The 24,084-nt window shown below is 46.9% G+C and overlaps 1 protein-coding gene across 1 annotated transcript in view; it reads left to right on the top strand.

The window, feature by feature from the left end:
- Nucleotides 1-24,084, top strand: part of HYDIN (HYDIN axonemal central pair apparatus protein) — a 2,950,008-nt gene that overhangs the window by 2,657,020 nt on the left and 268,904 nt on the right. Inside the window, exons 78-79 of the mRNA XM_086945295.1 lie at nucleotides 4,574-4,732; nucleotides 21,662-21,942. Coding sequence (XP_086801421.1) covers nucleotides 4,574-4,732; nucleotides 21,662-21,942 — 440 coding nt within the window. The remainder of the gene's footprint in view (nucleotides 1-4,573; nucleotides 4,733-21,661; nucleotides 21,943-24,084) is intronic.

The following is a 24,084-nucleotide window of genomic DNA, read 5'->3' as shown; positions in this document are numbered from 1 at the left end:
GGACTAGGCCCTCCTTCTTGCCTAAGGTGGTCACGGCCTTCCACATTGGGCAGTCCATCACATTGCCCACCTTCTTTCCGCCTCCGCACCCCTCGAGAGAGGAGGAGAGGCTCCACCTTCTGGACCCAAAACGTGCGCTCTCGTTTTATCTGGATCGCACACGCCAGTTCCGGGTGGATGATCAACTCTTTGTTGGGTACGCGGGCGCTAAGAAAGGGAAAGCGGTGCACAAGAGGACCATTTCTCGATGGATTATCATGTGCATCCAGGCGTGTTACTCCTTGGCTAAGAAGGAACCCCCTGTTGGGCTGAGGGCTCATTCCACTCGAGCCACGGCCACTACAACTGCCTTGGGCCGCGGTGTGCCCTTGCAGGACATTTGCCAGGCAGCTACGTGGGCCTCGTTGCACACGTTTGCAAGGCACTACTGCCTGGACAGTCAAGTCCGGAGGGATGGCTACTTCGGCCGTTCCGTTCTCCAGGACTTTCTGGTGTAAATATTGGTTCGCAGACCCACCACCACGGGATGGTATTGCTGGGCTATCTATTCTAAGGTAAGGAATCTATCACTAACGTGCCTCTTTCAGATGCACAAGTTACTACTTGTGTAACGATATATCTGTAAGAGACATTAGTTAGTGATAGATTCCTTACCGACCCACCCATCCTCCCTGTTCTGCGAACCGATATCTAGGGTTAAGGTCATCCCCTTTCAGGGCCCTAGTTTCTTGGCACCAGTGTCGGTTTTTGTCATGGCTCTGCGCTTCTGGCGCGGAAAAGTTGTGGCTAAGAACTGACGTCAGCACGCGGAGGCGGCGTCTAAGTACTCCGACGACGTCATCACGGCGCCCACGACGCCGACGACGGGCGCGGAGCCGCAGACGACGCCTACCGACGCGCAAGGGTACTGCTACGCAAAACTTTCCGGATCCAGTCTGACGCCTGGGGATATTCTAAGGTAAGGAATCTATCACTAACTAATGTCTCTTACAGATATATCGTTACACAAGTAGTAACTTGTGCTGTGAGCCGCAAGATTCTTGAATGTTTTGCCTATTACCAGCATAATGATTCCTAGCACAAAGTACTCTTTCCTTAGGCTTTTCTTACTTATAACCTGCTTGGGCTATTGTTTAAGTGGAATGCACTCATAACAAATGCTACAGCCCCATTCCATTCCAATTCATTGAGAAACTTTGTATCGACTTAGTATAGCACCCTGCACTAATCCAGAAAACCCTTATGGTGGTTTTAGTGGTCTTAGACAACCTTAGAAAGCTCTCTAAGTGGTAGCTGTGGAGAGCAGCCTTCAGGCTTAGCCCGGAATGAGTGTAAAGCAGCTAGTTTTACCAGGACTTAATTTTATGTTATGGGTTAAGGTAAAAAGAGCCACACAGTGTAGTTATAAAAAATATGTATTTATTATTAACACTCACTAACACAACACAATATCTCCTCCCTGGAGATATACACACAATACTTTATCAATAGAATAAGCAAGAAGCAGAAATACACAGTGGTCCTCAGGGGAAGACCAAACCATATACTAAAATAGTGGAATGCGAACCATGACTCGAGTCAAGAGTGGACCCAGAAAACGTAGAAGAGTCGGGGACTCAAGGAACCACCCAAGGTGACGAGTATCTAGGAACCCCACGGAGGTCGTGTGCAGAGTGGGAACAGGACTGCGTACTCATTTGAAGTCAAAGGGTAAGTTGCAGTTGCAATGTTAGAGAAGAGGGACCCTGCCCAGTGAACCCCGAAGAAACCCCATGGAAGATGGAAGGTCGGAGAGTCACCCCACTTGTGGATACCCTAGGAACCAGGATACCCACAGCAGGGAAGCCGGGTGCATAGGTGTGAAGTGACGTCATAAACCGCCGTAGACTACAATAAAGGACTTCGGAAAAGATGCTGCTGGAGAGAAAGACAAAAGTGTCCGGTGGAACCCAACGATGGATTCAAGATGACATGGAACCTGAAAGCAGAGTCAACAGAGTCTATGCCACTCAGGAGTGACCAGGAGGCATGGAAGACGAATGCCCACCGATATCGGGGATGCAAGAGAGTTGACAGTCCCCTTCAAGTTGCAGCTATATGGACCAGGCAACGCAGAGGAAGACCAGGAGACGTGCACAAGCTGTCCCGCGTCAGATGTCGATCGCCAAGAGGTCAGTGTCCGGCAGGGGCAACAATAAGCTTTGACAGCTGAAAACAATGTAATGGTCAAAAAAAGGGGCAGTGTCGAGACCAAGTGACTCACCAGGAGCAGGGGAGCCCACTGGAGCCAAAGAAGACCCTCAAGAGGACCCACAAGCCAGAGACACAGGTGTCACAAGAGGACCTCAGCAGCTCACCAAAAAATGAAGGCTCATGGTGCAAAGGAAGTGAAGCAGGCGAAGTTCTCGGTTGAAGGAGATGCTTGAGGCTGGAACATCTTGGAGCCCTAAGATCTCTGTAGGAGAGAGTCAACAAGTCCTGGCAACAGCAAGTTGACACAATTCAAAGGGGTACTTCTCCAGTGGTTCCGACAAGGTATAATGGCCACCAACTTGCTAGGAAGACAGTGCAGGCCTCGAGGGAGTTGCAGAACCACCACCTATGTTGCTGAACTTTCGCAGTCCAGGAACAGCAGACCGGTCAGCTTCATTGCGTTGCATGCAGATGCAGTGAAGTGATTCCTTCACTCCAAGGGAGATTCCTTAGGATGTCTTGAATGTCCACAGACCTGTATGGAGTACAGGCACGGATGTTGCAGCAGACTTGCAGGACGACGAGACCAGGAGCAGCAGAAGTATTCCCACTTGCAGTCTCGGTTACCAGAAGTGAAGTCCAGCGATGTCCAAAGTGCCCAGACAGTCAAAGTTGAAGTGGTATTGGATCTGAATCGTCTCCCATGAAAAGTTTAGGGACACACCCACAGGTAAGCACTTAAGTACCCTAAGGAAAGGCTTGGGACGATTCAGGGGTCCCTTCCACAGGAGGGGCCGGACAGTGAGGATGATTCTCCCATGTCCTTTGTCCAGTTTCACCAACGGCTCCCTCAACTGGTTTGAACTGGAGTATGCAAGGAGGGCACAAAATTTGCCCTTCAAGCAGTCTCAGTGGTGCTGGCAAGCACACAAACCCTGTCCCAATATACTAAGTCCTGTCTGGTGGGGGGTGGTCACACCTCCCTGCGACAGGCAGCTTACTGTTCCGTCTTCCTCTGCTCGAGCTTGAGCTTGGCTCAGCATCAGTAGGGCAGAATTGTGTCTCTGGTCAGCAGCAGCCATAGTTTGCTGTCCGGGTCTAGAAGACTGGTACTGGGAGCACTGAGGGCCTCCCTAAAGAGCTTCACAGTACTTTTTCAACATGTTTGATACCAAACACGACAGGGTTCGTTACAGCCAGTTTAGAGATGGTCATCGCTTAATAGTGCATGGCCACTCTATGCATTGGAATAGCTGGTGCACTTACAACAGGGGAGAATGGACTCCGAAGGTTGTAGGGGTGTCCTACTCATGCAATGGCATCCTCACACTTAGAACCGAGCACCCTGCCTTCAGGATTGAAAGGCCTGCCTTAGGGGTGACTTATAGGTTTTGAGTGCAGTGTGGAAACCTATATCTGTTGTAAGTGGTGCTAGCACCAGCTTACACAGGCTGCAGTAGCAGGTCTGTAGTCACAATTGGAGTAGTCTCTCATGGGTGGCATAATACATGCTTCAGCCCATGGGAGACCCCTGGTGTACCTATGCCCTGGGTGGTAAACAACGTTTACCACAAATCTTTTTCCTCTCAGGGAATCACAACGACCGCGTTGTGATTCCGCATACTATTACTCCGCAAGTCGGAACAACGACTTGCGGAGGGGTGGCGGGTGGATTTAAAATCCAACACCTTCCCTATTGTCCGCACGGACTGGAGTTGGAATAGTAAATTATACTATTCCAACATCCAGCGCCCCCCCTCCGCAAGTCGTTGTTCCCTGTGGGGAAAAAGACAGCAGTATAATAACATACATTCACCCTGGGTACCTTAATACCATATACACCAGTAGCCATTCTGGAGTGTACTCACGTACTCACCATGCTCAATTTAGGGAAAAGCACAGAGACTGAGTCCCGGTTAGAAAAATCCCAGTCAGACTAGTCAGTAAAACATAATGACACCAGCAAAAAGTGGGGGTGACCATGAAAGCAGATCCTACTTTCCTACAGGTCTGTATTAATCTCTTTTTACATTTTCGGGTCAGAAGTCCATTAAACTCAGTGGACAGGGTCCCCCAACTTTGGAGGAGGCCATTTGATTTACTAAAGTTAAAGTGAGATTATTTTCCTACTTCACTTAAGTCATTCACATATGTAATTTATTAATAAACTTAATATTCATTTTCAAGATTTATACATTTTTCATATTGATTTATATTCTTGGCTTTATCCTCTGATATATTTCACTTTTAATCGCCCCTCCCTTAGACAAACTGCATATTCTGCCTCCATTGTCATTGAGTTTGTATTTTAGATCTTGTTTTTTGTACTTAATTCTCTTGTTGTTTGTTTCTTACCTTTTGCATGATTCTTCCAATAAAGGTTGAAGTGGCAGACCCCAAGCAGCGTGTGGTGAACTTCGGTGCTCTTAGTGCTGGACAGAGCTTGAAGAAGGTTGTTCCGATAGTGAACCGCAGTATTGCCCCAATCACTTTTTCCTTGGGAATCACCCCAAATCTACCAGTACTTCAGGACCCTAAGGTAAGACACCCAAAAAGCTGGAGAGCGCTGAATATAGGCTCCTTGGCTGGAGGGATGTGTATCTGAGGCTAAACTTGTGGCTGTTTACCGATGTGGTATTCAGAAATAAGCAGAAATGAACTTTGACAGGATGGCAGAATGGAAAGTACTTTATGAACTCTTTTTAGACCTTATGTTTTAGATGCACGTATCCTAATAGCATAGGTGATGTGTGTATACCTTAACTTGTGCACATAGGAAAAATATTTAAAATGTGCCATTTACTTAACTATATTTTTCACACAACACATGCCACATTCGTTGTGTAGCCATTTTGCATTTTAATGTAAACTCGCTAATACAGCCTTTGAATATGATATGTTGGATTTGTAACTTAAAAAAAGAACATAAGCTGCATCTTAAATTTATAATTGCTCACTAAGCAACCAAGATTGGTACTACTATTTACTCCAGTATTGGAGCTTTCATAGATTCACATGCCTGAATCATTTCCCGTAGTCGAGACAGGAGTCTCCGGTACATAAAAAAAAGCAATGCTTAGCAAACTGAAAAAAGGCCTAGGCCCATTTCCCTTTTGCAACCCATAACCCTTGTTATGTAAAAGAGACCAAACTTTTCCCTGAACCAATCAGAGCTCCTCACCTTCTAGAACCCTCCTGAGAGAACCTTTTGCTCCTCAGATTTTCTACCGCACGTTGTGCTAGGGAGTCTCCTTTGAGCTCTGCTCAAACTCTTCAGTTCTACTCATTTTGGATTGGATCTGAGAAATTCTCCTTATCCAGATTTAATTTGTGGAGTACTTCATACTATTTCTCCTTCTTCTACCATGGCTGACAAAGAGAAACAAGCATTTACAATGCAATGGTCTTGTCTTTGTTAAAGTTAGAGCTATTGGCATTGCTCATGACATTATTTTTGTTTTTAAAATATATAAATAAATGGCATTGTAGGTTACAATGCCAATAGCTTAATCTCTTGCAAATGCGAGATCTATTGCATTTGCACCCACACACACACACACAGAGCTACACACAGAGCCACACGCACCCACACAGAGCCACACACACCCACCTACACACACAGACCCACACACACACAGACCCACACACATACACACACCCACACACATACACACACAGACATACACAGACAGAGCCACACACACACACAGACAGAGCCGCACACACACACAGACAGAGCCGCACACACACCCACACAGAGCCGCACACACACACACAGACAGAGCCACACACACACAGACAGAGCCACACACACACAGACAGAGCCACAGACACACAGACAGAGCCACACACACACAGAGCCACACACACACACACACACACAGAGCCACACACACATACAGAGCCACACACACACACACAGAAAGAGCCACGCACACACAGACAGAGCCACACACACACAAACAGACAGAGCCACACACACAGAGCCACACACACACACACACACACACAGACAGAGCCACACACACAGACAGAGCCACACACACAGACAGAGCCACACATACAGAGCCACACACACACAGACAGAGCCACACACACACACAGACAGAGCCACACATACACACACAGAGCCCAACACACACAGAGAGCCCAACACACACACAGAGCCCAACACACACAGACACACACAGACATCCCTCAGTCTAGGTCAGCCACACGCCCATCTCTGCCCAGTAACGCCCCAGGGAACAGAGGCAAGAAAAAACTATCACAAGCAGGGAACAGGGGCAAGAAAAAAACGATCACAAGCAGGGAACAGGGCAAGAAAAAACGATCACAAGCAGGGAACAGAGGCAAGAAATTTGAGCACAAGCCGGGAACAGAGGCAAGAAAAAACGATCACAAGCAGGGAACAGAGGCAAGAAAATCGAGCACAAGCAGGGAACAGAGTCAAGAAAATTGTGCACAAGCAGGGAACAGAGGCAAGAAAATCGCGCACAAGCAGGGAACCCAGTCAAGAAAATCGAGCACAAGCAGGGAACAGAGGCAAGAAAATCGAGCACAAGCAGGGAACAGAGGCAAGAAAAGCGAGGACAAGCAGGGAACAGAGGCAAGAAAATCGAGCACAAGCAGGGAACAGAGGCAAGAAAAAACAGGCACAACCAGTGAACAGAGGCAAGACAATTGTGCACAAGCAGGGGGCAGAGGCAAGAAAAGCGAGCACAAACTGGGGCAGAGGCAAGAAAAGCGAGCACAAGCCGGGAACAGAGGCAAGAAAATCGCGCACAAGCAGGGGGCAGAGGCACGAAAATCGCACACAAGCAGGGAACAGAGGCAAGAAAATCGCGCACAAGCAGGGAAGACAGTCAAGAAAATCGCGCACAAGCAGGGAACAGAGGCAAGAAAATCGCGCACAAGCAGGGAACACAGTCAAGAAAATGGAGCACAAGCAGGGAACAGAGGCAAGATAAATGAGCACAGGCAGGGAACAGAGGCAAGAAAATTGCGCACAAGCAGGGGGCAGAGGCAAGAAAATCTCGCACAAGCAGGGAACAGAGGCAAGAAAATTGCGCACAAGCAGGGGGCAGAGGCAAGAAAATCTCGCACAAGCAGGGAACAGAGGTAAGAAAATTGTGCACAAGCAGGGGGCAGAGGCAAGAAAAGCGAGCACAAACGGGGCAGAGGCAAGAAAACCGCTCACAAGCAGGGGCCAGAGGCAAGAAAATCTCGCACAAGCAGGGAACAGAGGCAAGAAAATTGCGCACAAGCAGGGGGCAGAGGCAAGAAAAGCGAGCTCAAACAGGGGGCAGAGGCAAGAAAAGTGAGCACAAGCAGGGAACAGAGGCGAAAAAATCACGCACAAGCAGGGGGCAGAGGCAAGAAAAGCGAGCACAAACAGGGGGCAGAGGCAAGAAAAGCAAGCACAAGCAGACTGCCCAGGCTCTGAACCAGCTCATCTCTGGTCCATCCACTGCTTTCCCCAAAAGGACCCCTCACCTGCTCTCCCTCCTCGCGGCCCCCGGCTCCCTGGTTCTCCAGCATCTCGCAGAACTGGTCCAGGGTGACGGTGTCCTTGCCGCGACTCTGTCTTTCCTGCAGCCGTCGGAGAAGAACGTCATGATGTTGTACTACCAACTCCTGGGAGTCTTCTTGGCGCAGGCGGGCCGCAGCCTCCTGCAGCTAGGCATGATCCAGCAGGAGACCGGAGCTGACAGCACACCGGGAGGGGACGTCTGCAGACCCCCACCCGAGTCAACAGCTGAGCTTGACATGCCTTCAACCGCTTCTTCTTCTTCTCTGTTTCCCCCATTGCCCACTGCGTACCCCATGGCGTCTCTGACCGCCGTGCCACACCCTACTCTGCTTCAGGCATCCACTTCCCGAAGAGAGAGAGTTGTCAACTTCGGGCCTGCTCTGGTCTACCGTAAAGCACCACACGAACATCAGGAAAGTCAGAGTGCCGTGAAAGAAGCATCCAACAGTGGCACCGCGACCGGGCAGGTGGAACGTAAGGGCCGGTCGCGCAAAGGACAGGGCGGCGATAGTCATCCATTGTTCTGCCTGGCTTTGCACCACACTTACCGCTAGACCTATAACTTCAAGATGGCCGCTACAGTTCCGAAATATCCTGTCCGGCTAGTGGAAGTCCGTTGTTCATGTCCAAGAAGAGGATAAAGGGCGACGTGGTTGAATATTTTAATTTACTGAAAGCAAAGTGTGGGCGTAATGTGAACACTTGTCTCGTTTGTGTGTATTGTTTCGCTTTGAGAAGCCCACCATAAGTGTTAGAACTGTGCAAAATTGCCCCGTGAGAGGTACGCTTTTGTTACGTGCGCCACCTGCCTGCCAAATTCCAACTTTAACATCATTCACTTTGTGTTCAAAATACATTTCAAATATCTAATATATAGTCATTTTGCTATCGACGAAGACCACACACAATAAGCTTGGTGCACTGTGGCTGGGCAAAAGCTTCTTATATTTGTACCGGCTTCGTGTAGCTGCCACATGATCCAAAGTACGTGTCTACGAGTGTTCCTATTATCGTGTTTCACTGTGCGGCTTCGTTGTGCCAGATTCAGAATGGCAGTTTAAATTACATTTACAAAACAAGCCTTCAGGAGGGCAGCCGAACACCACCATGTTTCTCCGAGGCGAGGCAGAAATGCCTCGGAGAAACGCTGCATCATTTTCGGATTCGGGGCGTGTTTTCTTTCTCTCCTCATCCCATTGGCTGGAATGTAAAATTCCAGCCAATGGGAAGAGGAGAGAAAGAGAACAGAAAGAAGCTACAAAAACACCCCCCCCCCGAATCGGGTCTTCAACGGAGTGACGCCCTTCTCCTCCAATGGCTGGCCAGCATTTACGAGGCCAGACAATGGAGAAGAGGGGCGGGTTTAAGCCCCCATACTGTAGACATAAAGTCTCGGAGCAAGACTGCGCAAGCGCAGCCTTCGAGTCCGAGACCTAAAAAGGATTATTTAGAGCTTGTGCCACCTGCTCTAAGAAAAGGCTCTTTAGAGACAACCCTCATAAAGACTGCATCTACTGCCTTTATCCAGACCATCAAGCAAAGGATTGCAAGGTATGTCGTACCTTTTCCAATAAAACTTTGAGGGATCGTGAAGGAAGGCTTTTACTATGGCTTCAAAATATAAAAGCCAGGAAGGAAGTCATATCTAGTGACAGTGAGGAGTAGTCTTCTTCTTCCAGGATATCTCAGAAAAGGAGCAGATATCCTCAGGCTCATACCTCAGGTGAAAGACCTGAGAAGGCCCTTAAAAAGACCACCCCAGGGTCTTCAGCCGCAGTCCCTCAAAATCTCCTTCAGGCAAAGAAAAGGAGAAGAAGGTTCATGCTTCGGGGGTAAAACAGGCCAAGAAACCTTAGTTCAGAGCCCTCAAAATCTCCCCCTAAGGCAGATGTCTTCAAACGTTTTGATGCCGAGACCCCCTTGTAAAACCTTTTTAGGGGTAAGGACCCCCTTCCGATAAAAGTTTCTAGAAACTGTTACTCCTCGTCATCATCTTTTGACAACCATAAATGCGCCTGTTAGACCTCATCACATCCATCCATCATTCATCCACCCACACTTTCACACATCCATCCATCCTTTCATCCTTCCATCCATCAATCCATCCCTCATCCATCCAACATTTCATCTTTCCATCCATACATCCATCCTTTACCCATCCACCCTTCCATCCATCCACCCATCATTCATCCACCCACCTTTTCACACATCCATCCATCATTCATCCATGCAACCTTTTATCCATCCATACATCCATCCTTCATCCATCTACCCATTCATCCTTCCATCCATCCACCCTTTCATCCATCCATCCACCCACCTTTTCACACATCCATCCATCCTTCATCCTTACATCCATCCATCCACCCATCATTCATCCACCCACCTTTTCACACATCCATCCATGCATCATTCAACCAAGCAACCTTTTATCCATCCATACATCCATCCATCCTTCATCCGCCCACCCTTTCATCCTTCCATCCATCCACCCTTTCATCCATCCTTCATCCGTCCACCCTTTCATCCTTACATCCATACATTTATCCTTCATCCATCCACCCTTTCATCCTTCCATCCATACATCCATCCTTTAGCCATCCACCCTTCCATCCATCCACCCATCATTCATCCACCCACCTTTTCACACATCCATCCACCATTCATCCATGCAACCTTTTATCCATCCAAACATCCATCCTTTCATCCTTCCATCCATACATCTATCCATCATCCATCCACCCTTTCATCCACCCACCCACCCTTTCATCCATACATCCACCCATCATTCATCCCCCCCAACTTTTCACACATCCATCCATGCATCATTCATCCAAGCAACCTTTTATCCATCCATACATCCATCCTTCATCCATCTACCCTTTCATCCTTCCATCCATCCACCCTTTCATCCTTTCATCCATCCATCCAACCTTTCATCCATCCATTCATTAACCCACCTTTTCACACATCCATCCATCCTTCATCCTTACATCCACCCATCATTCATCCACCCACTCCACCCACCTTTTCTGTGCCTCTCTCATGGGGGTGGGGGTGGGGGGGGGGGGGGGTTGGCAGTATCTCTCTGCGTCTTCTTCCTTCTTTCCCGATCATTGGAGGGCTTCTCTGTGCCTCCCTGCTGGGGGCAGGGGACGTGTCACGGGACCCACAGATCCAGGCGCGCAATATCCATTGACCTCAAAGGGCTACACTGCAGCCTGCTCCCCCAGCTCGAAACGGCTTCAGGGACACACACACAGCCACACCCGAGTACTTGACAGGTCTTTAAAAGACCTTTTACTTGTTAATGAAGCTTTTTGATGTTTTTCACACCTCGGTGTGAATTAGGCCTCCACCGTGAGCACCCTCGATCAGCCCAAGCCAGGAACTGCACTCTGACAGAATCTGCGACCCCCTTCCAAGGCCTCCGCGACCCCCCTGGGGGTCGCGCCCCACAGATTGAAGACTTCTTCCCTAAGGTCAAGATTACGGTGAAGAAGCCATCCTCCACACCTTTTGAGGAATCAGCATTGTCGACGGGAGCGTCGACGAGGAAAATAACGTAGTCGATGACGAAACCTGAGGTAAAAGCTTTATCGCCATCAACAGTACCACCGTCGACTAGTGTCGATGCCGAGACAAGCAACGACAACAGCATCGACGACGACTACAAGCATGTCGTCAACGGGATTCTCGCTATTCTGATTCAGGCATGTGAATCTATGAAAGCTCCAATACTGGAGTAAGACATCAAGTTACTTACCTGTAACTCTAGTTCTCCAGCATTGGAAGCTTTCATAGATTCACATGCGACCCACCCTCCTCCCCTGAGAGGCTCACCTTAGATTTAGCACAAATGGTGTTTTATGCACAAGTGCGCGAAAATCTGAGAAGCAAAAGTTTCTCTCAGGAGGGTTCTAGAGGGTGAGGAGCTCTGATTGGTTCAGGAAAAAGTTTGGTCTCTTACATAACAAGGGTTATGGGTTGCAAAAGGGAAATGGGTCTAGGCCATTTTTCAGTTTGCTATACTGCTAAGCATTGCTTTTTTATGTACCGGAGACTCTCGTCTCGACAACGGGGAATGATTCAGGCATGTGAATCAATGAAAGCTTCCAATACTGGAGAACTACAGTTACAGGTAAGTACCTTGTTTTCTTAGATTGTGTGAAAGATCTGCAGAATACTGTGCCAATATAGGTGACCTTGAATTTGGTGTGCTCCCAACTTCTGAGTTGAACTACAGATTTTTGTTATGGTTGCCACTTAATGTTGTAGTTCCACATCATCTCCAAGGTAAGGGCCAGATCTGGAGGGGGTGTGGCTAGCGAGCCAACATGGCATCTTTTGATGCCATCAGGGCTTTGTTCTCTCAGAGTCTGTGGGTTCCTTTCTCACATTTTTGTCAAGTGGTGCAGATAGGGACATGTCACTACTGAAGAAGTCCGGTTTCAATCCCTGTTGCTAGTGCGACGGCCCAATGTCCATCTTGGACCTGCATGACGACTGCCTCTGGTGTCTAGGGTCAAAACACATGTTGTTGTGTAAGCTCTGCCATCATAGAGCATAGGGCTGAACTGTTCATGGTCTATTCTGTGGACGGTTGACAGGAGCGCCGCAGGACAAGGCCACATTTTTGGTTGAGGGCAAGGACCAGGTCATCCTCGAGGTCATCACTGTCCAGCAGATTCTCGAAGGAGTAGAAGTGTCACAGGAAGAATTAAAAGCACTCCTCTTCTCAAAGGTCAAAATCGAAAGGTAAGTCACCTCTGACCCAGTCTATGTAGCTGGAGTTAGTGGAGATCTCCACAAGGGCATCGCCAGCACCATAACCCTATGCCGCAGTCTTCCCTCACAGCACCTCCTCATCAATCAGTGTCAGTACCCACTTATCCGGAGAACCCAGCACGGGATCGGTCAACCTTCATATAGACTACGTTGGATCTCTTAAGGAGGGTACTGTCCTCTCTGGAGCACCCTTGGGGCCACAGGATTGGTCACCAGCCACTATGGCCTTATCACGGGGATGGCCTTGGAGCCATACAGATTCTGTTGCCACACCATCCTCATTTAAGACCAACGTCAGTTGGATTTTCGGCTCTGGTCAGGGATTACCCTATATTGAATAGAACACCAGCATCTGGCTCTGGACTGCATCACAGACTGACTCTGTGTACATTGCCACTTTCAACATTGATGGCTGTGCGGGCAAAGGCATTGCAATCTTCACCTGAACCTGTGTTGCCATATATCACACTGTGGGGTTTGACTTGATGTCCAGTCCCAGGATGGTGAATCTAGTCCCCTTTCAGGTTTGTTAGCCTGCCAAAGAGCCAGTAGGTTGGACATGTCTCAAGACATTGACCATGTTAAAGGACCGTTTCCTTCTGAAATATCAGTTTTTCATTCTCTGTAAGGAAGGCAGCTGAGTTCCTTGACCTGCAACTACCTGCAGTGCAGCAGAGAGTCCATATTCTTACAGTTAGCACCATCTGCTTCTGAGCCCTTGCTCCCACTTATAAGGGAACCCTGGTCAAAATCATCCTTGTGTCCAGCAGTTAATAGGAGAATTGCCTGCCTGTGCAGGCCAGCACCAGGAGATTCAGCCTTCTTAACCATTTACCATTTGCCCAAAAGCTTAGTAGTGCAAAGCTTCTCCACATCCAGATTCAACCATGGAGCTTTCCCTTTGCAACCTCTTAATAGGGAATTCAAGCTCCTGGAAGCAATAAGAAAAAAGGCCTTTTTCGGCTTGAAGCTTAGCCCTTTGTTTGCTGAACGCCACCTATATCTCGGTAATACATGCCCATGCCCTCTGGGACATGTCACCCGTGGTGATTTCAATTCTCCAAGACCATTTGCAGGCTTAGCGCTCTGGGTTAGTAAGAGATGGACTGAATGCTTCTTGATACATAGTGCGAGCTGACCTAGACACTGTAGACTGTGTAGCTCGATCAGTGGACACTTCTGTCACTTTAACACCATCGATGCTGATGCTATTCTCCTCCGGTGCTGTAGAATTGGAAATCCCATTGTTCATGACGAGCTCAGCTCGTCATGAGTGTACGAGAGGTGTACCTCATGACGAGCTGAGCTCGTCATGAGCATCGATGGGGTTAAGACACCAAACATGGTCCACAGAATTCTCATCAGATGTCCACAACATTCTACTGGATGTGCCCTTAGAAGGTAAGAGACTGGTCAGACAGAAAGCAGATGCCGCACTAGCGCGCTTAAAACAGGGTAGAGCTACAACACGTTCTTTGGGACTGCAGTCCACTCCTCAGACTTTTTGTTTCTTTAAGAAGCAAACTCCTCATCTCTAGGTTACCAAAAGAAGCCTCACATCTCCACACTTGGTTACCAACAACCGAAGAACACCTTTTTTTGTGGCAATACTGAGAGAAAGATAAGGGACATTATAGGGCTTTCGCAGGCTATGGTTCCAACATCAAGGGGATCTGGAAGAATTGATTGTGATCTCCAGGGACGCTGCAGTGGAGTTTGGAGGGAAAGAGAGGAGAACCTTTTTCAAGGACAATGTGTCTGTTTCTGTCACAGTTGTGACGGACTCTTCATCGTAGGGTAGGAAGCACATTTGATGGTCCGGGAGATTAGCGGCATCTGGGTTCCTGAAAAGCAAAGTCTTAAATCAATTTACTGGAAATAAGGGTGGTCCAATTGGCGTTTCCTTCCTCCTAAACTGTGCAGTCTTTCATTCCAGATCTTGACCGACAATACAACTACAATGTGGTATCTGAACAAGCAGGGAGGGGCAGGGTCTCAGACTCTGTTGAGAAGCTCTTAGTCTCTGGGCCTGGGCACACCATCACAGTCTGTGGCTGGTGGACAACCATCAGGCAGGTTTATTTAACACAGGACTGACAATCTCAGACAATGTCATCTTGCCAACCACAAGCGGCGTCTCCACCTGGAGGTGCTACAAGACTTTGTTGCCCCTTTGGGCTCACCTCACGTCGTCCTCTTTGCTCTCTGTCACTGGGACCTTAGGCAATGCATGTCAATTGTAATGGAAGTTTCCACTCTACTGCATGTTTCGTCTCTCACCCTTAATTCCTGGGGTTTTGAGAAAGAAACACCACAGCAGGGCCCAAGTAATTTTTATTGCCGCAGTTGGATTTGAAGGGTGTGGAATACAGACCTTTGTCCCCTCTTCACCTTCCACTCTAAGTGGACTTGATGTCTCAATCGGGGGACAGACCTTACGGGGAATCTTCACAGCCTACTCCTTCATGCGTGAAGTTTGAGCAGGGAAATATGAGTACCTTTCAGCTACCACTAAAAGTGGCGGACGTGGTCCTCTTTACTCATCGCCAGTTTACAAAATCAGTTTCTTCAGGAAGATGGAACATATTTGTTTACTACTGTGCCGAAAGGGGGGTTGATACTTTAAAAGCATCCCTTGCCAATATACTACTGTTTGCACTGCTCTTGGTGCAATAAGGATCTGCAGTGGCTACAGTCAAGGTATACCTCTTGGCACTTGTCTGCTTTTCTATGCATACCAGATCCAACCCTCCCTGCTTAAGTATCTGGTGGTGATGAGATTCTTGAAAGGTTTGACAAACCTGTATTCTCCAACTCCTGTTATTATGCCTCAGTTGGACCTTAATTTGGCTCTGACTTTTCTCATAGGCACTCTGTTTGAACCAATGCACAACTTCCAGTTACAGCTTCTGACTTTAAAAATAGTGTTCCTACTTGCCATCACCTTTGCTCATCGAGTCAGCAAGCTACAGACCTTGTCTGTTTGACCTCAATTTGCGTTTGTTTCCAGACAAGGCGATATTGAGCACTAAAGCCATATTCTTAACAATGGTGGTGTTTCCTTTCCATCTAGGTCAAACAATTACTCTACTATAATTCTTTCCCCTCCACGTCTCACAAGGAGGTGAAGAGGCTTCACAAGCTTAACTGAAAGCATGCACTGAGTGTCTAACATGAGCTTCGTAAAATAATTTCAATTCAGATGGCCAGCTGTTCTTCGGCTACACTGGCTGTTGGAAAGGAAAGGCAGTAGAGAGCAAACTTATCGCACTATATCATTTTATGCATCAAGATCTCCTATGCTTTAGCAAGGAATAAACATCCTGAAGGAATCAGGGGTAGTTCTACCAAGGGGCAAAATCTTCCACTTCAGACCAGGCTAGAGGGGTGCCAGTGGCTGACAACTATGTGGTTGATCCTTGACACTTTCTCCAAAAACTATTTCGTGGATTTGAAAGTGAGACTGAAGGCCACTTTGTCCTGTCTGTCCTTAAATATTTCCCGGTTTGGTTCTCTTTTCCAAACACGAAAGGGACTAATGCTTGGGACTCTGTTCTAAGGTGAGGAATCTGCATATAGAAGTTCCCATCAGAAGAAACAGTTACTGTCCTTGTTTAACAATCTTTCTGGTGGATACTCTGTCTACCTGCATATTCCTCATCGACACTCCCTCCTCGTACTGGAGAACTTTGGAAATTTACAAATAAGCTGCCAAGTTAGTATTTTATACTGCGTTTGACTGCCAATCTTCTCTATAACGCCGCTAAATGTGTGGTAAAGCCAGAGTTGAACTGACATCAGGACGATATTCTGATGATATATGACCTTGATGACCTCATCAAGTCTGAGTGCTTGATATCATTGCAGAGCCTGCACCCTCTATCAGTGCTGGGGAGCAATTGCAGACATTTCCAGACCAGTCTGGTGTCTGTGGAATTTTCAAAGGTGAGGAATCTGCAGGAAGAGTATCCACCAGAGAGATAGCTGTTCAAGGAGCTCACGTTACATTATTTCAACGCAATAATGTGGAAGAGTCCCTAAATCAAACTCCTGGCAAAATTAAGAATTCAATAGAAAATGTATTTTTCACCTTTGTCTACCTCAGGGACATTTATACTCAATTTTTCCGACCTTTATTACTAGGCATAAGCTCAGGATCTTGCAGCAATGTTAACTAGAGGTTAAATCTCTGTATCATCCCTTTTTGGTTTTATAAACATTTGCCTACCTACTGGCAGCATACATAGAATTTCATCAGATTTAAAAAGGGCCAATTTTATTTTTAAATAGACCCAGGACAGAGTCACGTTTCTGATTATGCAAAGTAAAGTAGAAATAGAACCATTGTATTTTTGAGATGTAAGGCAAAGCAAGGCATTTTGAGGTCTTTCTCTGCATGTGACCTCCTCTGGTCAGCTTTTCTTCATAGGACGTTTTATCATAAATGTGTTTATTTTTCTGACAAGACTGGCTGGAGCTAAGAGTTATTTTATATGTCTTTTTTTAAAACTTTTGTATTATCTTGCACAAGAAATGATAGTCAGTCATGCAAATATAAACCTACACTCTCACCAAGCTGCAAACATGGTGAAAATATATTATGCACATTTATGTGCAAATACATTTTGGTAGGAAAAATTGGGTATGAAAGACTTGTGGTTTTGGATGGCCTACTCACCCCATAAAACTGCGGAGATGCCTCAGAGTTTCACCAAAGCGTTTTGGATCTCTCTGGGGTTGATCATGCTCCACAACCCAGTTTTCCTAAAATGTGGATTGGCCTTTTCGGAAACTTTCTATCCAATATTTAGTTCCACTCCGCTCTGGGTCCCAGGACGTATGTACTGGTGTGTCCAGGGTCCTGTGTTGTTGCCCTGGGTAACGAAAGCAATGCCTAGATCAATATATCCTAACTGAAAAATGTTTTGTGTGTTATCAGTAATCTACACTAATCTTAGCGCCTGCATGTTTGTCATGGCACACTAGAGCAGCCCAATGGCACAATAATCTGCCTCCACCCATCCACTGAACAGTGATCACCATGAATCAGCTGCCATTTAGATAAGCAGTGTGGCAGTTCCGAGTGGCAACACTTGAATATTGACATCTTCTTTGCATAATGTCAGAAGCACAAAAGGTTTTAATTAACCTTAACCTTTGATAACTTTATTTCGGTCATTGACCATAAAAGTGCAGATAAAATATGTACAAACACAATGATAAAATACATAGATAAAAACAGTTTTTAAAAAGAATTATTAAACAGTGAGTTATCAAAAGAAGCGGGCAATTAATTCCTATTAACAAAAACAGTTCTTCTACGCCACATACCATACAGGAAACGGGAAACAGAGAAAACAATAAAGGGGGAGGTATCAAAATTTAAAACTCTACAGGCCTGTGTACATTGTCTGAGTCCCAAATTTCTGCACAGCGGCGTCAGCCAACATCTCCGAATTGTACTATATGCCGGTCAGAAGAACATAACATGCACAATGTCCTCTCTGCCGTTATTACAAGCAGGGCAACTACCCTCATTTGAATTGGCCTATTTAGAAGTTAGTGCCCTGACAGGCAAGGAGCCATGTCTCAATTGAGTATATAATTTCCTTGCAAGCGGGGGCTGGACTAAGTCCAAGAATTCCTCTTTCTTGGATTCAGTTTTCATCAACAAAAACTCGGTGGATAGCCTACCCAAAGTTGTCGAACAATGTAGTAATTTAAAGTTGTGATATGTCACAGAGGCCAACAACTCTGACCTCTGAATCCTCAGGCAACTTTCCTCAGGGGTGTCCCATAGTTGTGGTAGGCCAATTTGGTAGAGGAAAGCTTTAATATGGGATAGCCACTGTATGTTTTTATTCTTTATCAGGCCCCAGACCGCAGTGAATTCTACTCTATAGGCAGCAAGCTCTGGTATTGACCAGAGCCTTCTCCAGTAGAGCAGTGGTCGTGCGGCCACCAATTCTTTGATAGACTCCAGGCCCATATCCAGCCGCAATGGTATGAGAGGGGTGCTTTGGGGTAGGCCCACCGAACTACGCATGAAGGCCTGCTCAACCTTTAGTAGGCTCTCTATGTTCGGATGTCCCCAAAGTTCTGCACCATACATAGCTGCTAACCTTGCTTGGGTACTGTAAATCTCGACAACAGGGGCAACTGGTTTAAATTGAGAGGTTCTATGAAATTTACCAATGCCCCCAAAAATCTGCGAGAGTCTCAGGGAAGATTTAGATACTTGGTGGCCCCAATCAAAGTGTTCAGTCAGCGTAACCCCCAGGTAGACGAAAGTTTTTACCCGTTCAAGTGGAATACCGCTTAAAACAGGGTTCGAGCGGGTGTGCCTCGGGGGATTGAAGATCATGAACTTGGTTTTCTCCAAGTTTATCTCCAATCCCCTCGAGGCACAGAAGGTTACAAACCTGTCCAGGACCCGATGGATGCCCGTTGACGTTCGGGACAGCAACAAAGTGTCGTCGCGAACATCAGAGCGGGCACCCGACCAGTGGCCAACCGGGGGGCATCACTGTCCCTGACACCATTAAGTGCATCTACCAAACCATTAATATAGAGGCTGAAACGTGTAGGGGCCAGGACGCAGCCCTGGCTTACGCCGCTGGTTACAGGGAAACGGGCCGAGAGTTTACCGTTCCTCCCACACCTCACCTGCGCATAGTTCCCTGCATGTAATCTAATTAGGACATCCAATAGGTAGGGCGGGAGACCTAGTTCTTCCAACACCAGCCATAATCTCTCCCTAGGCACCAAATCGAAAGCGGCCCGCAGGTCCACGAAGACAAGGTAGAAGCTGCCACCCTCTACTCTTGCAGTTTTCCAAAATAGGATCTGCAGCCGGAAGATTTGGTCCAAGGTCGAGATGCCCTTTCTAAATCCGGCTTGGAGGGTGGTCAATGTTTCGTGTTCCTCCATCCAACCCAATAGTCTGTCCAATAGTATCCGGCCCATTAGTTTCTGGGTGGTATCTAGAAGACTAATGGGCCTATAGTTAGATGGAACTAGCGGGCAACCCTTCTTAAATATTGGGACGATCTCCGCTCCCAGCCAGGTCTCCGGTAACACAGGGCCCCGGAGAACTGCATTAAAAAGGACTACTAGGTAAGGTGCCCACATTTTAGGCTGGGAGCGAAAGAGGTCACCTGGGAGCTTGTCAAGGCCTGGGGCTTTGTTTGGGAGCAATCTTTGAATAGCAGATTCCACTTCTTTGAGAGAAATGCTACCAAGGCTTACAGTAGGAATCATCTCCCGACCATCCAGCAAGCCCGACCGGTATCCCGAGCCCAAGGCCCCCGCCAGTCTATACTCGTGGGGGGTCTAGGGCCGGGGAAATCCGGGGGCCCATGTCTACTTCTGGCATCTTATCCCGACGTTGGGACTCTTGGGCGCCAAACTCGGGGGTTGCGTAAAGTGCCATGAAGTGAGCCTCCCATACTGAGGGTGCAATATTCGGTTGTGCAGCCTCTCCTCCTTCCTTCACTCCAGAAGAGACTATAGCCCAAAATGTCTTAGCATCCTTTAAGAGAAGTGCATGTCTCAGGTCTTCCCACTTTGATTCCTCCCACTCACTCTTACCCCGGGTGAGTTCATTCTTATACTGCAGTCTAGATGCCCGGATTTTTACAGTGTCTTTGGTTTTGATTGCTGCAAGGAGGGTCCCTCTTTGCTTTCTTGCAGGTGTGATCAAACCAGGGGTGAGTCGTAGACTTTTGCTGTTTGTTTCCACCTACTGTGTAGAATACATCCCCTAGCATCATGGCTAACTGCCTATGAATTTCTATGGCCTGCCGGTGGGAAATCAAGTCACCCATCTCACTTATGTGCGGGATAGCGATCTGATAAATTTTTGGAAGCAGGGTGGGGGAGTTTACACAATGGGGCCATTTGATCCTTCTCCTATTGTTAGTTACCGTAAGGGGTATACACACCGTGGCGGGATTAGGGTCGGGGTTAGTTAAGCCAAAGGACCCGGGCTTAAGAGTTAAGACCAGGGCATTGTGGTCACTGTCATGCCTTGGTACAACCCTGAATTCTTTAAGTCTGTCCCAGTGTTTAGCTTCCAACATGAGGTAGTCAATGATGGAAGAATTGTCAGTCCGATTAAACGTGGATAGCCCTGGACAGTCGGAATCCAGCCTCCCTTTGCATGCCCGCAGAGATGTTGCAAGGGAGAAAGATTATATTTGGAGTACCAACTGAGTCCAGGCCCTAACCGGGGTGATCTTAGGGGCTGGGATGCGCCAGAGCGAATCGACTTTGTCCTCTTCGCACATCTCGGGGCTACCCAGGGGCTCGAACTGGCAATTAAAATCACCACCAACGATTAACGCAATAGTGGGATCAAGTGTCTGGATGAATAGGTCATGTGCTTTAATTGTGCACGATTCCTGGCCATTCTTAGTTGGCCTAGAGTAGATATTTATGATGGCTACTCGGGGTTTTTCTGGGGGCGTTAATAGTACACATTGGACATCCAGGGAATTTGTTTGCATTTGGGTAGCCTGGATACCCAAGTGTGTACCTATCCATATTGATAGCCCGCCCGAAGGGTGGCCTCGGCCCCTGACTACTGCTGGGATGTCAAAAGTTGCAAAGCCCGGACTAGCACTCTCCTCCAGAGCCCAGGTTTCCTGCATCAAGCAGATGTCGTGAGCAGACATGAAGGAGGACCACTCCGGCATGAGCAACTTATTTTTTATCCCTGCTATATTCCAGGAAAGGATTTTTAAGCATCCTTCCACTATCTTATCTCGGCCTAGTGAGTCCCCCACTCCATTTACTAGACAACGATCCAGGCTCCCCTCTTCTCTATTCCCCTCCCTCATCAAGGTATTAAAAATTAGGTTGTCTCGAATGGTGGCGGGTAAAACATTTTTATTCGATACTAGACCTCCCATGGACTTTCCAATATTGATCTGTGGTGAGGTATTTCCGTTCGGTGTGAGTCAATCTACCTCCTCCAACACAGTAAACCTGTTCCAGTGAGCTTGCAGCGGGTATGTGGGAGTGTATGATAATAAGCCCTCCCCGGGTGTCTGCCAGTGTTGCATTCTGTTAGAACAACCCTTGAACATATTGCAAATTAGACTCAACAATGCATTGAATACTCCTAACTTATCTTTTCTCTTGCAGGTTCTCAGCTTATCACCTTCTACAGAGTTGACTTTGAAGTCCCTTGGTGGAAGCTGTAAGGTTGAGATTACCTTCTCTCCCAAATGCCGCATCCCACCATTTGCTGAAGAGGTGATGCTGGAGTGTGCTGGTATGTCGCGACCACTGTTTGTCCTACGTGGTTGCAGCCAGGGCATTGAAGTCAGCCTTGACATGGAACATATCCCCTTTGGAGCGGTGGTGGTACAGACTGTTGCCTCCAGGAGGGTCATCATGAATAACACGGGTGATATCGGGGCCAGGTAATAATGCATTATTGTGAAATTACCGTTGTATGCAATCATTATGGATGGTACTGCCTGACAGTCAATTCAGCCCACTTGTGTGGAGCTGCTGTTGAGCTGTTATCTAGTAAGGGTGTTGTCTTGCATAAGTGATTGTTCACATGATCACGTAAAATAATAATTTTCTAATCACTTGCAACAGATCACAGTATAGTTGCCTTTAGAGTAAGAGGTAAGGAGGCACCTACATCTTTTAGCAACCACAGCTAACAATTTTCAATTTTTTTAAAAAAAAAGTAATACTGTAGGAAAGTAGGTAGGTAGGTATTTACATTCCTTTATTCAGCATTATACAAAAACACCATAAAAGTTCAGTTAAAAAAAAAGATCAAACTAATAATGCAAACAATCTTAGCATCTGTACAGAAAGAATAGTTTAAAAACGGGTACATCAGTATTCATTACAGTTCATTAAAATTCAATAGTCCCTTATCTATCCTCCACTCCTTTCAACTGATCCTCTAGTTTCTCTAAGTTTCAAAGCTAACCTTAAGAAACTTGTGATGGCAAGCAGAGTAAATGGGTCTTGCGCCATTTGTAACTGTAGTAGGGCAACCTTGGCATGTCTAAATTTCATTTTTTTCAACCAGTTTATTAAGTACAGGCGCCTGGGCAATGAATAGAAAGGGCAGAGTAATACAAAATGAAGGGTATCCTGCGGAGATCGATGATCTCAGCCGCAGGAACCCTTTGGCTCTCCATAATTAATAAAACCAGCCAGATCAGCTAATAAATAATGTAAAAGATTGAGCCTAAAACGTGTAATTAAAAATCTATCCCGAGCGTTATATGTAAGAGCGAGGTTTGGTTCCATTCCTTCACAAGATCTCACTAAGCTATGGGCTCTAACTGACTGTTTTCCCCATTCCTTCTGCTCTCTACAGGCTATCTTATACACAACGAATCTCTTCTTTACACTAGCCTTATTCCGGTCCTTACAGCCAATTTTTCTGAAGACAACCTTGAGCTACTTCAACCAGGGGATGTCCACTCCCTTATCCCTACTTAGACAGTCCATAATGATCAGCCCTCGGGTTGTCCCAAATCTTAACCCACGCTAACAGGGGTCTAACTTGGATCATATCCCATATGAAGGCTCCCCCAACTCTTCACAAACAATATAGGCGGGAACCCCCTTTGGGAACCTGAGGAGCCTTCTCATATACTTGTTCTCCTCAACCTGCAATTTGTCCAAGTTGGCGAATTCCCAGAGCTCCGCTCCATATGCTACCTTAGAGAAGCAGATAGAGTTATATAAATTCATCACTAATTCCGGGGACCACCGGCTTAGTCTACGACCAAAATTCATTATTGCCCCTGTACTTGACAATAACCTATTACAACGCTCCTCAAGTAAAACTTTAAAATGTAAACGCCCGTCCAATAAAATGCCCAGATAAGAGAAGGATTGCACTTTCCCCAATTTGTGTTCTCCTATTTTATCATTTAATTTTTTCCTTGGCTTTTGCCCTACTTCCATAACGTATGACTTGGTTAGGTTGGCAGATAAGTCTAGATTGCCCCAGTATTGGAACTTTCATAGATTCCATTTCTTTGTATCATTCCCCCGTCGTCGGAATGGGAGCCTCGGTAAATAAAAAAATATACCTTAGCAATAAGCACAAAAGAGAAAAAGTAGGCCTAGGCCTCATCTCATTTTGTAGCCCGTCCACCTCTTTGTGTAAAAGAGCCCAAACTTTCTGCAACAACCAATCAGAATAGCCTCACCCCCTAGAACCCTCCTGAGAGAACCTCAGAGCCTCCGATTTTTCTACTGTCTGAGAAGGAGAAGAAGGCTTTATTTAGAGCTTTTGCTACCTGCTCAAAGAAAAGGCTGTTTGTGGAGGACAAGCATGAGGACTGTATCTACTGCTTGTACCCTGACCACAAAGCCACAGATTGTAAGATCTGTAGAACATTCTCAACAAAGACCTTGAGAGACAGGGAAGGTAGATTGTTAACTTGGCTCCTGAAAATGAAGTCAAGGAAGGAAGTCCTGTCATCAGACAGTGAGGGCTCTTCCTCAGCTGTGTCCTTCAGAAGATCCAAGAAAAGGTGTAGGTCCTCCCCTTCAACTTTGACTGAGCCCCCTGTGAAAGC

The sequence above is a fragment of the Lissotriton vulgaris genome, chromosome 12 (genome assembly GCF_964263255.1).
Source record: "Lissotriton vulgaris chromosome 12, aLisVul1.2, whole genome shotgun sequence".
NCBI classification, from domain to species: domain Eukaryota; kingdom Metazoa; phylum Chordata; class Amphibia; order Caudata; family Salamandridae; genus Lissotriton; species Lissotriton vulgaris.
The sequence above is the reverse complement of the archived record's forward strand: the minus strand, read 5'-3'. Positions and strand labels throughout refer to the sequence as shown.